Genomic DNA, 18,332 nt, shown 5'->3' with positions numbered 1-18,332 from the left:
CACACTTAGTACTTAATCGTGCTTATTTAAAATGATGTATATCAGATACACAGCCATCTTCAATTTATGCATCGATGTTTTGTTTTGACCTGCGGCTGGTTGATATGTTGTGTATATTTGTTCTAGGAATTCTCCTTTAACCTTGTGTCCTCCAAGAGGGTTTCAGCACAGTGGAAGCCAAGATGAAGACTCGTTCATTAGATTGGAAGAGAGTTTCACCATACATTTGGGCTCACAAATGAAGCAAATGCATAATATACGCATACTGTCTGCTGATCTTCTTGATTTCTGCAAAGTGAAACTACAGAATTCAGGGTATTTGCTTTCACTTATTTACTATCCTCAGCATATACTACTGAAAATGGAAATAGCAACCAGGAAGAGTTGTGATAACTGAATTTATATTAAAAACTGTTTCTCTTACTTACACGACGATAGCAAATTCAGGATCTAGCTAGTTCATTTACATGATAGCCTGCACCACTGCACAGTGGTTAGCACAGCTTGCTTTGGGCCAACGGATCCTGGGTTTGATTTTTGTGCAATTTTCACTATGGCAGGTTAATTCCTTTGGCCTGTGGGCTAGGTGTTTATGCTGTTCCTTTCACCCCTGCTCCACTTACACATTATTATTATTATTATTATTATTATTATTATTATTATTATTATTATTATTATTATTATTATTATTATTATTATTATCCCCATGGTGAAGGGGTAGTGTGCCTGCCATGTCGCACCAACACAGATAGGTCTTATGGTGAAGATGGGATAGGAAAGGCCTAGGAGTTGGAAAGAAGCGGCCGTGGCCTTAATTATGGCACCACCGAAAACCATCTTCAGGGCTGCCGATAGTGTGATTCGAACCCACTATCTCCCAGAAGCAAGCTCACAGCCGCACCCTAACCACACAGCCAATACGCCCGGTCAGTAATTTTTACCTGGGTCTGAGGGCAGGTTCGAGGTCCACTGAGCCTACATGATTAACGAGCTATCTGACAGTGAAATAACGGCCCCGGTTTAGAAATCAAAGAATACTGGCTGGGAGTTTCATTGTGCCGACCACACGATGCCTCGTTATCTGCAGTCCTTAGGGCTGAGCAGCAGTTGCTTGGTGGCAAAGGCCCTTTGCGGTTGTTATGCAATTGGGTATGGCATTGTTACGTGGGTCGAGTCATAAGTCATGGCAACTATTTTTTTTCTCACGAACAGGAGACAACATGGAAAATCTAAGATATGCATTTGGAAATATAGGGCATGTATTTATGCATAGTGCCTGAAGACAAATTCTGACTTCAGGAGATTCTCGTAGGAAAGTGACAGAACACAGGCCATTGGTAAACATTGTTTTGTTATGGTATAGACAGCAAATGTTAAAGACTACATACGAAGGACAGGTCTCCACTGGTTACAGACGTTCGAAATAATCACCCAAGGTTTCCACTGTGTGTTGCCAGCGGTGGGACAGGCGCTGAATACCATTCACTGCATGTGTATCGCTAATGTGTGACACCTCTCTCCGAAATGCTGTTACGATGTCCTCTTTGTTAGGAAATCGTTGTCCACGTAATGGCTTCTTGACTTTGGGGACTGGCGTGCATTTCTGCCGTGGAGAACTGCTATTTTAATATACGATTGTTGCTCCTGCCTGTTGACTTCCATTTTGTGACGCTCTCACTCACACACTGAACTTGGAGGCATGCTTAGACCCACACTATTGTTTACATACACCATCTAGTGGCATCATACACAAGTACATACCGTATGTTTCCAAATGCACATCTTAGATTTTCCGTGTTGTCTCCTGTTCGCTAGAAAAAAGTAGTTGCCATGACTTATACTCGGCCTACGTATTTCATGTTTCTAAGTTGAGAAAATGTAACTGCTCTTGGGACTTGAACCTAAATCCCAGGTCTCAAGATGGTGTGTGTACTATTCCATTAGGACAATCAACACATGAGATACACACTCAGCTCTTTGGTGTTGAATTGGCTATTATTCACTTTTCTATTTATGTAGTTATATTAATTATTATGGATTCCTATTTATATTTTTATAAAGCAAGGTAGCTCTTGTTCCTGCTGTCCATTCTCCTTCTGTTTCAACTCACCCTTGCTACCAGTGCAGCTCATTTTCAGTTTGCAACTTGTATAGTCACTCAAAAAACGAATGAGTGCATCATGTTATTGTACGTTCCCTGCATTTAATATTTTATCAGACTACTTCTAATCATTATCAAAATATAATTCATCATCTGTGTAAATACACAATCCTATAGTTATCCACAGCAAACATTATATCCATAGGTTCAGTTGTTTCTGAGATAAGTGTACCTGTGTACACAAGTGTACAATTTAATAGCGTTTGGCCTCCGGAGAGGCCTTGTGCAGGTCAAGTTGATGACATATAGGCGACCTGTACATCTGTGAGGATGGGGCCCTGTCTAAGATGAATACTAATGCTGAAGACTGCACAGAAACCCAGCCCTTGAGCCAGAGGAATCAACTAACGAAAGTTAAAATCCCGGACCCATTTGGGAATCTAACATGGGATCCCATGGACCAAAAGCCAGAATGCTAACCATTTAGCCATAGAGCCGGACAGTGAATACAATACCGTGCACTATTTAATTATTTTTTTAAATTTAGGGCGACTGGATATTCTGCTGTCAAGGAAGATAGTGTGTGGCTGAATAGATGTTCTAAGCAATTATCATGACTGCAAAATTCACAGTTAAAAAAATGTAGGATTATTTGTTTATTTATATGAGCTCTAAATACAGTTGCTGCATACATAATCTTTTTATCACATCATAAACAAAATTATACCAATAAACCATACAAATTAGAAAGTGTTGTACCTAGCAAGTGACCACATGGCTTGGGTCATGTAGCTATCAGCTTGCATTCAGGAGATAGCGGATTCGAGCTATACTGTCAGCAGCCCTGAAGGTGGTTTTCCGTGGGTTTCCCATTTTCACACTAGACAAATGCTGGGGCTGTACCTTCATTAACCCTTTCAGTCACAATTTATCATTTCTGAACATAAAATTTTAGAATTTGGTACATGAACTAAACAAGATATTTGGAATTTTTTCTGATAATTAAAACTTGAATTGGATTATCCTGAACAGAGATACAGATCGTCCACTGTAGTGGACAAAGTGACTGGCAGATAAGAGATTGTCTAAAAAAATAGTCAATTGATGTCTGTAATGCCCTCATAAAACATCATTGGAGAATAATTATCAAAATACTGTATTTGTAAAGTATTTATAATTGGGCCAATAACAATGAACATCTCAATAATGAATACACTCAAACAATTCATAGTCAGTCTAGGCAGTTACTTTGTATGAAACTGTCGAAAGCAGTTTCTGTCTCTTGCAATGCACAGGTGCAATCTACACTTAGCACACTTCATGTGCGTTTTTGCTTTGCACCCCGGGTTATTGCACCTCGATGCTGACTGTTGTTCGTCAAAGCAAGGTAAGTGGCCGACTGAATCAAACCGCACATCCTCTACTGGTTTCAGCTCATTTCTTCTCTTGGCCGGTACAACTGATGGCACGGATTCATTTGACAGTCTGCCCCCTCTTCTTTGCAATGGGTTTACCAGCCATAATCCATGCTTCTGCTACGTGCTGGCGAAAATGTATCAAATTCAATGTTTTATTTGCAGGAAGGCCAAGGACCTTTGCTTCACCCACATACTCTAACCATGAATTGGTTATGGCCATGTCCAGGGCATGTGTAAATAGGCATTCTGTCCACTTTCTTGAGTATATGAAGGTACGGTACATTGAAATCAGAAAGTCAAATTTATCAACACCACCCATGCAAGTGTTGTAGTGTCTCACAGCTTCAGGTCTCGGAACATTGAGGTATTCCTTTTTTTTCTTGTCCCAATGCTTGCACGTGTCCGCATTCCCAATTCCTTGGAAGTTAGATCCCATGAACACGGAACTGTTGTCGAACTACTTCGTAAGGATTACAGCACCATCATTACTGATTACCTCTTGCATGAATCCTCGAACTTTTTTTTTTTTTTACATCTGCATCAGCACGAAGAGGTGGGCTATGAAACCGGTTCACACGAACTGTGCCAGTAGAATAAATACCTTTATTCTGTAACCACTGAAATAGCCAATACGTGCTAAAATAGTTGTCAAAATACAACTGAGGGAATGGCACATTTATGCGCTTGGAAAGCTGCATAACAACACTAGCTCCAAGCCCAAATTGTTTGTACTCTGCGTTTATTGGCGTTGAAGCACCTTGAAAAAGGAGGAAGTTGTACATCATGCCACTCTCTCCACACAAAATAAATACCTTCAAGCCCCACTTAGTAGGTTTGTTCTGAACATATTGTTTGACATTGATGTGGCCCTTGAAAGGTATCATTTGTTCATCTATGCAGAGTTTACCTTCCAGTTCTACCTCTTTACATCTAGATTTTATCACATCAAACAAAGGACGGACTTTCCAAAAACGATCTGTGTTGTTGGGATCTTTGTTTCTGTTATCTACAAAGTGCACATCTTGGCGCAGTTTAAAAAATCTGTTCAATGTCATGTTTTTGGATATCAGAGGCACACAAAATTTAGGTTCCCAATACAAATGAACTCGTGGATAATTCAAGTTTCCCATAAGTAAATGAATTCCAATGAACGTTTTTTCTTCTTGTGCTGTTGTAGGTGGAAAGTTAGCTGTGTTCTGCACTGCATACAAGTTCGTATTTTCAACTATTTCCTCAAGTAAATTCTTATTGCAATACTTTTCAAAGTAAGAAATTGGTTGAGTGAACAAGCTATATTGGCTGCCAAAAACATGGGTATAAATTAATTAAATTTCAAAATTCAAAATAAAATTGCCGGTGAATTGAAGACATACAAATCAGTTGATTCCACTACTAACCAAGATGATGTCAACTATCTACCCAAATTTTTGAACTAGCTGGATTTGCCAGGATTGCCTCCTCACATTCTTCAATTAAAGGTTGGTTCAGTGGTCATAATGTTGCGAAATATCAACCAACCGTGTCTTTGTAATGGCACACGGCTAGTGGTGAAAACATTACTGAACAACACGATCGAAGCAACCATTCTAAAGGGGAAGTATAAAGGAGAAGACGTTTTGATACCACGCATCCCTATGATTCCGACTGACATACCATTTGAATTTAAACGACTGCAGTTTCTAGTGCGGCTCACTTTTGCTATGGCCATAAATAAATCCCAGGGGCAGTCATTGAGTGTTTGTGGCATTAATCTTGAAAACCCATGTTTCTCGCATGGCCAATTGTATGTTGCCTGTTCCCGTGTTGGAAAACCATCAACTTTGTTTGTTTACGTGCCGACCTGGCGAGTTGGCCATGCAGTTAGGTGCACGCAGCTGTGAGCTCGCATCTGGGAGATAGTGGGTTTGAATCCCACTGTCGGCAGCCCTGAAGATGGTTTTCCGTGGTTTCCCATTCTCACACCAGGCAAATGCGGGGGCTGTACCTTAATTAAGGCCACGGCCGCTTCCTTCCTATTCCTAGGCCTTTCCTGTCTCATCGTCGCCATAAGACCTATCTGTGTCGGTGTCACGTAAAGCAAATAGCAAAAAAAAAATTACGCGCCAGGTAATCAAACAAAAAATATCGTGTACCTTAAAGTTTTACAATGAAAAATATCTTCATAGTGTTGATTGGAATCAGTGTATTCTATGATAGTTATTTCCTATGAAGAAAGAGGAGTAAGTTTTGCCACATTATCTTCATGCCATCAACTTGTCAAATTACTTGATTTGCAACGGAGGATAATTATGGCTCTGTGAGGGATTTGAAGACCTGCTCAACAGTTCCCATCTACGTTACAGTCAGTCAGGGTTATTTCTGGGTGGTGATATGCTGTGATCTATTTGAGCATTTCCTTATTCACAATCAAAATATTAATATTACAGGTAATGAAAACATGTTTTTCCAGTAGTTTGTTGCTAACTTTTGGTAGCAGTAGAAAATTAACTCATTTGATGTTGATGATGATGTAGTCATTTGCATTATTTTTATTTTTGCGTGCAGTACAGACTGAATTCGAGTTTGTTCCATTGTCATTTATTTTTGGCAGATCGACGTATGTCGGGTCAGCTAGTTCTCAATATAGAACACATTGTACTGTACAGTCTGAACATGAATAAATGAACACATATCCCATCTCAGATCAGAGTGTTCTTTGTTTTGCTGAAAGGACTGAATGCATGTGCCTGGATGCAAGTATAATATTGTAAAATACATAATATTATTTTTGTCTTCATATTACGTTTGATTACTAAAGCTGTGAATGCAGATTTTGCTTCATCAGTCCAATTTCACCACAAACGCACCTTATGGTTTACCTGCCAGCATACATTTGTCTATCCCACACACTTTTACTTGAATATAGGAGTAATGAGGAATAGCTGGAACACTGGTTAGACGTGGTTGTGTTCCTGGGGCACGAGTCTTGGCCACACTTCCTTTAGACTTATAGTTCATATTTGTTGTTGCTTTTTGTCTTCTCTCTTCAGCTTTAACGTATCTCAATTGCTTTCACTGAAATTCGTTATAATTTCCTTCATCACTACCATAACTGCACTTTAAAATTACAATATTTTCACTTTCTAAAGGATTTTCATATTTCTCAATCACAGAAGTACGAAAACATGCAACTGACTTATCCTCCAGATCAATAGTACTTCATAGCACATCTTACATTCTAACTTGACCTAAAGCAATATGATTATTAACCCCTCAGCATGGTAGATTTAAATGTCTGGTCATCTGTGCTGCGGGAGGAGTTCTGAGCATGGTGTTTAAACTTTCTCCGATTCGTGCAAGGTTATATTCAAAACAACACAACTTTGGTACTATTGTACGGATTTCAATAAAATTTTCACATGTTCAGAAAGCTCCGTTCTTTTGGAAAATATGATGCTATCTTACCTTAATAGTGGAGTTTGGTGTGGAACGTCTTGAAGCATCCCTCAACCCAAAGACTTGCTTCGCAGTCTGGGCACCAAAACACTGTCTCTCTCTGAATTTTCTGTTTGTAGCACACAACACATCATTTGGTTGGCCTACTCTTTCCCTCAGTCGGTGGGTTTCTCCCACGGAAATCCCTTTCAGTGAGACCGGGCTTACTTTTGTCCGAAGAATGATATCCAGGCACTTTTCTTTCAAATGAACCTGAATGTTCCACAAGCAGTGCCTGGACGACATCCACCCTAAATTTCAAATGAGCTATTCTAGTTTCAGGTGAATTTCTCCAGCGAATGATCATTGCATTTAGAATTGCAACATTTATTATTAACCTCCTGAATAACCACTTCGTCATCTTCTTCCTCTCTAAAAGATAGCCATGAAGTAGCTGATCTTTCAGATCGACTCCACCCATGTGATCATTATAGTCAGCTCTTTTTCCTGACCTCACTTTGTTTTCTTTGTGACGGTTTCTGCCCCATGGAATGTAGAAATCATTGTGACATCTTTATCACGCTACTTAAGGAGGAAATCTGGTCGGAGCTATAATTTCCCCCTTCTTTAGTTTTGTGTTGACCACATCTTTTGGAACGTTCTTTCTGTTCCCACACAGTCAGTTTTCAATGATTTTAACTTATGAGCCAAAGCAGATGAATTATGAAAATTATCCATCCACAAAGTGTATCCTTTGTTGAGAAGTGGCTCCACAAGCTATAAAACAATAGCATAAATTTTTGTTGTGTCTGTTGATGTGTGTATTGTTTCAAATACAGTATATTTGCCTGTGTATATTAGAAATGACCAAGATAGCCTGAACTTGACTCACATAATTTGTACGATTTTATGCCAAATTTTGCGAATTTTAGAGGTATATATTGCCTAAAAGACAACCTACCCTGCCATAGGATTAGTGACTCATCAACTGCGATGTTCTGTTCTGGTAAGTACAAAGTATCTAACTTATTTTTTAGGTAGGAGATAATCAAATAAATTATGAAAGTTTGGGTGGTCCCGGATATGAATTAACTGCCTCATTGTTGCTGAAATGCATAAAATTACTAATTGACTCAAATCTATCCATTGAAATAACAGACCCAAATATTGGCGTAGACAAAATAGAATTTTTAGAAAAATAGCTTCGTAGCGTAGGCATATAAAGAGCATTCACAATGTATATCTCATCCTTCGTGACTGGTTTCCAATTCCGCATTCTAGAACAAAGGGCTAATAAGCCCTTTGATCAGATTCTTTGCTCAGCGTATAAATTTGTTTCACAAACTATTATTTTCACTAACTCATCTGTAAGGAACATCTTAAAATTCACTGCATCACATTCCCCAATTGCTTCATTCTGAGGTCCTGTGTTCCCTATAAACTGTTTTATTTGACCCATGTAATTAGACATGTTTTCCCATCGAAATGTATTAGCCGTGACATGCACATTGCCATTCTGCGCAGTGTCACTCGTATCTGATTCCGAATCGAGGACTTCACTACAGCGATGTCATCCTCATCACTCAAATCACCATCTGAATCCAACAAACTTTCATCAGAACCACTCAACTGTTCTAAAACATCCTCTATTTCCACACTTGATAACCCAAACTTGCTTGTAGAAGCCATCTCCACTCACGACTGACGGAATGCAAGTCAGTGTGTGATAAGGAAATGGGACGGGAAAAGCAGTCTCGAGAGCCCTGATTTGATCAAATTTATTATTTTGTTGACAGTCAAATTCTTCCCCAATAGGAAATTAAGGTATAATGTGAGAAGTGTGCATAGTAGTTGCCACATAGCAGACAAAAACAGTGCTTGCCCCTGGTGGTAGAGATAAACATTCCTTGAAATATATCTCAAATTTCAGTGACAAAACACTATCAAAATAGGGATCAAGATATATTGTTCGAAAGCTCAAACCTTCCTCTTCAGGGAGAAATGAGTTCAATCACAAACAGCTTTGATTGTAACCTGCTAGATCGCCGTAGAGTACACGTGCGTACCGTGCGAGCAGTGCTCATCAATCCACCGCGCGCGATGTTCACTGCATGACGAACAGTGCTCAGCACTCCCATGCTGACAGGTTAATCTTTGACTCGTGCTGTATCACTACGAACACAGACAACTGACAAATATGAAAGAGTATCGTCGCCATAAGACCTATCTGTGTCGGTGCGACGTAAAGCAAAAAAAAAAAAAAAAACCAAATATGAAAGAGTACCTGTATGATCCTGACTGGCATTGCTGACGATGAGTAAAGAATGACTCGTCAGAACCCTCTAATGGCTGTAACCATGGAATTCAGAGGTGTGTACATGACCACCTCGTGAGATTTGGAGGGGTTTTATTTGGTATTCATTTAAGTTCAACACATATTACTTGCAGTTAAGAAACATTATGATTTAATGGAAGAAAGTGTGATTTTGATGCTGTTTGCTTAGAATTTCAGTAGCAGTTCTAATTGCTATATGTTCAGTCACAACTGTTTCTCTGATATAGTTACTTAATGTGTTATACTATTATCGAGTAATATGGTTACATCTGAAAATAATATTGAAAAAATTGATACTGTCCCATTTTTAACAAGAATATTCAAATATGCTTGTTACAATGCAACTGATTTGATAAAAACAAGGAGATTTGGATTAAAATGTGTGTGAAATGTTGTGTGATAATAATCATAAGAATGTTATTAAAAGAGCAAGGTAGATTGGGTATATTTGTGATTTTAAAAAATTACTTTTCAGATGTTTAGATCCACAACCTCAACGTCTTCAGACTGCTCTGACTCTCTACTCTAATGATTTGTATGGATTGGTTCTTTTAACCGATAATCATGTTGGTAGCTACTCAGGATTAACTAAAGGTAATTATATTTCCTTATAAATAAATTATCTTGGTCGTCTTCTGAAATGGTTTAGAATAGTACTGTATAATATTAGATTCATACTTGACCTAGGGTTTAGCATATGACTATTGTTACATTATTTTTTGTGTATAACCTACTTCTACTGAGAAATATTAAATACGATTCATTTTAAGGAACTCGGTACTGGAATTCGTGATACTGAAGAATTCTTGAGCTGTGTCTTGAATTGTTCATTGCCTTTAAGTTGGCACTAAAAGGTTAGCCCATTGCTCCTGGGCAGACCAATTTATTAGAAGGGGGGGGGGGGGAGCAGGGGAGTTGCATTGTTTTGTTATTTGAGGTTGAATGTGTGGTGACAATGGATATTCATGGTATGATTTTGTCCTACAGTATTATCCTCTTTGCAGTTGCAACTTTCCTTCTCAATCCTCTTGACCAAGATATCTCTTACGTTTACATTTTGGGTAGTGTGGCAAGTACTTGTGGACGGACACACAGGTTTGAAGTCTCACTGCTGACCCTTCTTGAAAGGATTTTCAGTGGTACTCTATTTCATCTCTAAGCAAATGCTTGAATGACAACTTTCTCAATCCTTTGGCCGGTTCCTTCCTAATTCCTTTACCAGTTAAGTGCAAATAATCAATGGAACAGACATTGCAGTAATACACATTGTGCGATTCACACATACTACTCCCCTCCACTGATGTTATTAGCCATTAAAAGAAACAGTTTCTAATTTGTACCTTTCATGTCTACTTTTCTTTATTTTAAAGCGTTTTAGACATTTGTTTTTTCTACATTCTAAGCAGTTATTACAGCAAAGCCACTTGTTCTCCAGCTTCCCATCAAGGTAGACATGGTTTGAATTTCTATCACTTCAAGTGAGGTTTTTGAAATGGAAAGACGCATACCGTGATTCAGATTAGACTTGAAACATAGATCCCATAGCTTAAGATTAATAGATCAGTCATTTTGTATTACTTTGTAGGGTATTATAGTTTGATATTTTAAAGAAAATAATGCCTAGCATGTAGGGTATAGGAACCTACTGCAAAGCAAACTTGACTCCCTGACCAGAACTGCTGATTTAAAGTGAGGGATCAGTTCTGAGAATGCTCCACTTTCAAGGTGAACAGACAGGCATCATAAGTGTATTTGTAATTCTAATAAAGCAAGAGTCATATTCATTGATAGGTAAATTGTGGTTTTTGTTAGCAAGATACGTGTTGCAATTTATGGTATATCATACCGACAAAAATAATGGGGGGTGGGGTTTTTCCAAGTAGAATGGGTCATTTTTGAATCGTGAAAACTGTTGTGCCAGCCCCGTGGTGTAGGGGTAGCGTGCCTCTCTCTTACCCGGAGGCCCCGGGTTCGATTCCCGGCCAGCTCAGGGATTTTTATCTGGATCTGAGGGCTGGTTCGAGGTCCACTCAGCCTACGTTATTAGAATTGAGGAGCTATCTGACGGTGAGATAGCGGCCCCAGTGCAGAAAGCCAAGAATAACGGTTGAGAGGATTTGTCGTGCTGACCACAAGACACCTCGTAATCTGCAGGCCTTCGGACTGAGCAGCGGTCGCTTGGTAGGCCAAGACCCTTCAGGGCTGTAGTGCCATGGGGTTAGGTTAGGTGTCCGGCTCCATGGCTAAATGGTTAGTGTGCTGGCCTTTGGTCACAGGGGTACCAGGTTCGATTCCCGGCAGGGTCGGGAATTTTAACCATCATTGGTTAATTTCTCTGGCACGGGGGCTGGGTGTATGTGTTATCTTCGTCATTTCATCCTCATCACGACACACAGGTCGCCTACGGGCGTCAAATCAAAAGACCTGGACCTGGTGAGCCGAACATGTCCTCGGACACTCCCGGCACTAAAAGCCATACGCCATTTCACTTCAGTAAGATTAGGTTAGAAAACTGTTGTGTAAGGGCATTGGTTATTTGCTGATAACAGCAACATTGAAATGAAAACTTAAAAACTTGTTTCTGTAAAAAATGGTATATGTCAGGGGTGCTCAACTTAATTTGTGGGCAGGCTGGATGGTAGATTTATTAATGAATGATGATCCACATTATTCCCGCATTCACCTTTCTCCCCCATTAAGACACAAATACATAGGCACACCCAGTTGTCCCTAGGGGCTTATGAGTTGAGAGTCTGGGAGTGCATCTCTGACCTGATGCATGCCTTTCTTTTCCTGTTTTTTGTATGCCCCGCCCCCTCCTGGTTTTTGTCATCACCTTTCTTAGCCTTTCAGTTCTTCCATACTGAAACCATTGGATTCCTAGATGAGGATCTAAGGTTATTTCTTTAAGTCAGGGTATGTAGGTCACGGTTATATTTCCCCTATCCCCTTCTACAACTGACCGACCTACCTACCTACCTACCTACCTACCTACCTACCTCACACACACCTATTCAGCAATAGGAACAATAACTGGACACACAGTAGAAAGCAAACTGAGGAAAGTAAACAGTATTCTGTAACTTTAGATAAACTTACCAATTAGCGAGATGTCTGGACCTGCACTTGAAATGTCTGGAAATAGATTTGACACAGCCATCCTCAGAATGGAATGCAGGTGTTCATCAGTGATGCATGATGTACATAATTTTGATTTTATCCTTATCATTCTTGAAAACTGGCTAGTTAATGTAGATTTTATTAGAGCATGTAGAAAATACTATAAATAAGAGAAATATACTTTGTTTAGATATTCTTCTGTATCACCTTATTGGAAAAGAACACAATTCCTTCAGAATAATGTGACATATTCATTGCATTATAAACTTCAGTTCATAGAATTTTGGCCCGGTTGTGGAATGTAAGTTTTTTTTTTAAACGTGACAAAAGTGTTATAACCCTTTCTCACCTGACTCGCACAGTCATTTGAGATAATTTTAAAGAAATCTGGTGTACTAATGAATTTTATTAAATTTCTATACATGAGAAAATAGGGTGAATTTCCTTTGAATGTATGCCATAGGTGTCTGCTCATAGGTGCTCATTTCAAGACTCTTAGGTCACATATAGATTTATGTGAAGTTGTAAATAGCATTCTTGATGATTCATAGTTTCTTTCATTATTAAAATTAAATGTCCTGCAGGCAAAAACACAAGTTTCACTTACTTTCTGGGTGAAAATGTGATAACAGCCAGTGACAATAACTCACCACTTCACAGAATATACAGTAAGTATAACAGCCTGGCTGCATGAGAATGCGATTAGACTTTGACTGCAACAAGCTAAATATTGTCCAACTCAGGCTCATGATTTAGGCACTAACAGAATTTTAAAATGTGATCAATTATATACTTATCATTAAAATGAAATTACTGAGAAGTCGCTTTCTCTGCATCCACCCAGCCTGCAATGATTATGTGTGTTTTGCAATATGTGTTTCTACTGATCATGTTGCTGTGGTTGGCCAGTAGTTGCAGGCCTAGAATTTGTGACGCAATAGCAGAATCAAAACTCACTGTGTAAAGTGTGAGGTCAAATCCATTGCAGACTCTGTTGATGCACTAATGCCACCTATGAACTGTTTTTTGAACTGCTTGGATTTATAGTTTCACATCCCTCTCCTGATAACCGCTGATAATTCTTGCTGCAATAAATACGAGAACATTATTAGCCAGCAAACATTAAACATGGTTTTAGGTTATCATAGTTGTTAATGTAGCAATTTGATGATGATGATGATGATGATGATGATGATGATGATCTGAGAGTATACCTTTAAATAATCGATATGAACTTCATTGACAGAAAGCAGAAACACCAGCCAGTGCTTAGAATAGGCCTATGATTTTACAAGAAATAGTTGACCAGTTATTGTGCACCATAATAGTCACACTCAGCCTACATGATTACGAAGTAATAACCACACTCAGAATAGACAGTATCAACAACAGGATTAATGTTTCAGATCTTCATATAGTCTGGTCATGAAGCTGGTTAACGTGCTTAGTTAAAAATATGGATTCTATTATATTTTTTCTGTAAGAATGATAGGAGTGTAGAACAAAGTATAGATGTTTTCAACAAGCATTCTTACAAAAATATTATCCAAGAATTATAAAAAATATACAGCCAGAAGTGATAAGTAAGACAAAGAATAAGAAATGGAAGCCCAGTTCACATGCTCATGCTCATTAGCCCTGAAATGAGGGAAGAGCTATTTGGCCCATGAAGTATTAGCCCTATTCTTAACAAGCAATAGATATATTCTCACATGGAGAGTATATATTGAGCGTTTGGCATTTCAGTATTTTGTCATAATATGCCGCATACTCATGCGGTGTTTACTTCATAATTTTCTTGACATTTTCTATTTTGTTCGGCTTAATGGAAATACTCGCTTTATTGCAGGGCACTGAGGAAGAGGAATACATGGATTTCCTGGCAAACTAAATCAAAAGTGTGTTTTACAAGTCCACTAATGAAATCAAAAGTGGTCACAGTACGTGGAATTGTTGAGTTATATTGGAATTCAGAGTAACTGGCAGGTTTGAATGATTCCTCTGACTGGTGTTCCACTCCTCTTCCTTGCGTTTCCATGGAGAATCCTGCCTTCTTATTCGGCCAGCACCTGTTAAAATCCAAAATTTCCTCTGTGCCCACCATGTAGACTGCAAATTTGTCATTCTTGGCTCAGTTTAAAATGACTTCCACTTTTTTGGTATATACACTCTATCTAAATAACCAACAACTCGCTTGATGATTCCAAAATCCCTATCATGTGGTATGTATGAACAAACCGGTGTCAGTGAGAAATGTTAGAAGCCAAATCTTTAAATGATTCTTGTTCTGACACACAGATGAATCGGAGAACAAATGTAAAACCTTCACAGAATGTGATATATACTCCTCTATATAGCTGTATAGGAATTAACACACCTCACTGGCACCTTTCTATACTGTACTTTCTTCATACATGTGCAGTAAAATTTTCCCACTCTTAATATTGTGTATGCAAAATATATTAACCCCACAACTGCCATAAATAGAATCATTCCAGAATTGGAATTTCAGGCAAAGGCAGATTTTGCTTGAAACTGAAACTTAACAGCAGTTACATAGTCTCTTTCATGGCAAATACTCAGAGATTCTTTCATGGTGACAAAACTTCTTTGCATGCCATTTGTGAACCATTAACTAAGTGACTGCAGCCACTTTTGGCAGTATAATTCTATTGTAAGAAAATACCTCTTTATTTCAAGCCCCACATCACCTATCTAAGCCCAAATGAAAGGCTGAGTCTAACAGTGGTCTAACCCTCCTCAATGATGAAATTAATTGCACCATCTGTTATTATTAGTCTTGAACTACATAGTAGAATCGATATATATATATACACACACACACACACACCCATGAAACTATTTGTTATTAGTACCATCACGTGGGGAAAACCATGGGTCAACTTACTTGTGAGTAGTACCTCTGTTAGGTACATAATAGGTTTGTGATTAGTAGCAATAGTGAGTGGGTCACTATGGGTTTACAGTACCAGTGATTAGTACCACTATATGTGGAACACCAAGGGCTTATGTTGCCTGTGAATAGTACTATTGTGAGTAACACCACAGGTCTGCACGTTGCCTGTGATTAGTAGCACTATATGAGTGACACTGTGGGTCTGCATTGCCTGTGATTAGTACCCACTATGTGAGGAACACCACAGGATAGTAAGAGTCCCTATGATTAGTACACCTATGTGAAGAACACCATGGGTTACCTATGAGTGGTGCCATTATGTGAGAAACACCATAGGTCTGCGTTACCTGTGCGACGTACAATACTTTTGAGTAGTACAATAATATTTGAAACACCGTGAGTCTATGCTACTCTTGATTATTACCGCAACTTGAGAAAGAAGATGGTTCTACTTTACTAGCGATAAGTACCATTATGAGAGGCCATTTACCATGATTTTGGACCCCTTTGGACAACGAGAATCATTGATTCAGAATTGTGCTTTGTAAGCAGTCCCTTGGTCAGTAATACTAACTTTTCAATATAATTTCTTGGAAGGTGAGTCATTGCAGGTCGGATCCACTGATTTTTTTTTACGTTCATAATCATTGTTCGTCATCTTTTTGAATTCTCGCCAGTGGGTCCATTTTGGAATTATTTTTAACTTTCAGTATTGTGAATTGGCTCTGCTGATTATTTTAAGTTCATATTTATCCTCTCATTCTTCATCATCACGTTTTAAATTCTAGTCCGTGGATGAATTTTGGACTATTGAATTGCCATTGCATTTTGTCTGATTTTGTACCATCAGGGGTCAATGACCTACATGTTAGGCCCTTTTAAACAACAACAATCATCATCATCATCATCATCATCATCATATAATGAATAAAGTCATTTTTTGTGTGTTGACAGCTATATTACTTTTTGCCCTCAAAATAAAGCAACGAATGTTTAGTGCAACAGTGGTCTAAGCCATTTCTGCATATCAGAATTGGCATATGAGGTCACGTGCACAAACAAACAAAATGGCTGATGGCATTAGTGTTGTATGTGATGTAGATAATTCTGAGAAAAATTCAATGGAAAATGATAGTGCAAGAGGTTGAAAGAGAACAAGAAACAAGGAGATGTGGGCTAGAAATGCGAGGTAGAAAAAAAAAAAAGAAACACTGGAGAATAATATGTCGGTCGTACCGGAAAGGCAGTTGCCAAGAGACAACGAGGTCCACAATGCAACTGTATAAGTAAGTGCTATGAAAGTATCAGTAAGAACAACAGAAACAGAATTTTTTTGGAAAGATTTTTGGAGTCTAAGAGATTTTGCTCTACAAAATGCATTTATAAGTGGTTATGTAAAAGTGAGTAATGTAAACAAACGTTATGATGAAGATAAAGTAAACAGCAGGAGTGAATTTTTCTCGAATATTTTGTTTGTGTTCAGGGTTGTGATAGGAAAAATTTGTAAAGAAGCCGTCATTTCCCTACTGGGAATAAGTAATAGTAGACTGAGTCACCGTGCTTCCACTAGACAAGTGGAAGGAACTCCCAAACATGGTGGTAGGATAAAACACAACAGTAGGCCTAATAATACTACTACTGCGCAAGGGGCCATACGGTTAGGGTCGTGCAGCTGTGAGCTTGAATTCAGGAGATATTGGGTTCGAAACCCACTCTCGGCAGCCCTGAAGATGGTTTTCCACGGTTTCCCGTTTTCACACCAGGCAAATGCCTTTATTAAGCCCAGGGCCACTTCGTTCCCACTCCTAGCCCTTTTCTATCTCATCATCGCCGTAATACCTATCTGTGTCGGTGCGACGTAAAGCAAATTGGAAAACAATAAAACTACTGAAAAACGAAAAATATATATATATATGTACAGGGACGTAAACATGCAACTTATTATTCCATGAACGTGATTCCTCACAGAAGATATCTTTCAGAGGAGTTAAATGTATCTAGACTTTAATTGTTATATGTTGAATGGATGAAAACTGAACATAAGAATGAACCTGTTGTGTGTGAATATATGTATAGACATTTTTTTCAATACCAGATTTATCGTTTTTTCCAAAAACCTGCAACTCACACTTGTTAAACATGTGATGTGTTAAATTCTAAGCTAGAGTGTGCAGGCGAGGAGGAAGATAGAATGACATTTAAAAAATCAGATTTAGAACTGCACCAAAGAAAGGCTGCATAGGCCTAGGAAAATCTTAAGGATGACATTAAAAAGTCAAAAGAAATCAATGACATGACGGTTATTAAATTTGATATGCAACAAACACTATTGACCCCTCATCTTCACACTAATGAAGTGTTTTATAAGAGTCAGTTATGGATATATAGCTTTTGTATACATGACTGCACATGTAATGATGTTTATATGTATGTTTGGCCTGAAAATTATGCAGGAAGGAGTGCAGATGAGATAATTACTTGTTTGAGTAAATTTTGTGATGAACACTTGCAGGGTATTAAAACTCCAGTTGCATATTCAGACAGCTGCTTTTGTCAGAACAAGAACATTACTGTTGTTGCGTTTTGGCTATATATTATTCACAAATGTTCAGTTGAAACATTGGAGCACAAATATCTTGTCTCTCGCCACAGCTGTTAATCATGTGACAGAGACTTTGGTCTTATTGAAAACAGAAAAAAGGTACATAAATATGCATTTACTCCTTCAGAATGTGATTGTGTAATCTTCCAATCAAGACTTAAACATCCATTCAAGGTAAAAGAAATGAAACAGCATGACTTTGTTTCAGCACTATCACTAGTGGATAAAATGTGTAACAGAAAGTTTTCTGATAAAGATAAACCTGCAGTTAATTTTAGTAAAATTTCATGTTTGACATTTACTAAGGATCACCCATAGAAATACCTTTTTTAATCATTCACAGTCACAACTAGAGGGTTACAGTTCAGTAAATGTTACTAAGGGGAAAATACGTAGAGAGAAACATACTTTTGATCTTGCTACCA

At 38.4% G+C, this 18,332-nt stretch overlaps 1 protein-coding gene across 3 annotated transcripts in view; it reads left to right on the top strand.

Moving 5' to 3' along the window:
• Positions 1 to 18,332, top strand: part of LOC136863273 (FERRY endosomal RAB5 effector complex subunit 3) — a 158,738-nt gene that overhangs the window by 67,923 nt on the left and 72,483 nt on the right. For 2 of the 3 annotated variants that reach the window (XM_067139660.2, XM_067139656.2), the window contains 2 exons: positions 127 to 315; positions 9,744 to 9,862. In XM_067139660.2, the coding sequence (XP_066995761.1) occupies positions 127 to 315; positions 9,744 to 9,862 (308 nt within the window). The remainder of the gene's footprint in view (positions 1 to 126; positions 316 to 9,743; positions 9,863 to 18,332) is intronic. The other variant, XM_067139657.2, reaches the window with a different exon arrangement.

The sequence above is a fragment of the Anabrus simplex genome, chromosome 2 (assembly GCF_040414725.1).
Source record: "Anabrus simplex isolate iqAnaSimp1 chromosome 2, ASM4041472v1, whole genome shotgun sequence".
Taxonomy (NCBI): domain Eukaryota; kingdom Metazoa; phylum Arthropoda; class Insecta; order Orthoptera; family Tettigoniidae; genus Anabrus; species Anabrus simplex.
Note: the sequence above shows the minus strand (reverse complement) of the source record. Positions and strands in the feature narration are given on the sequence as shown.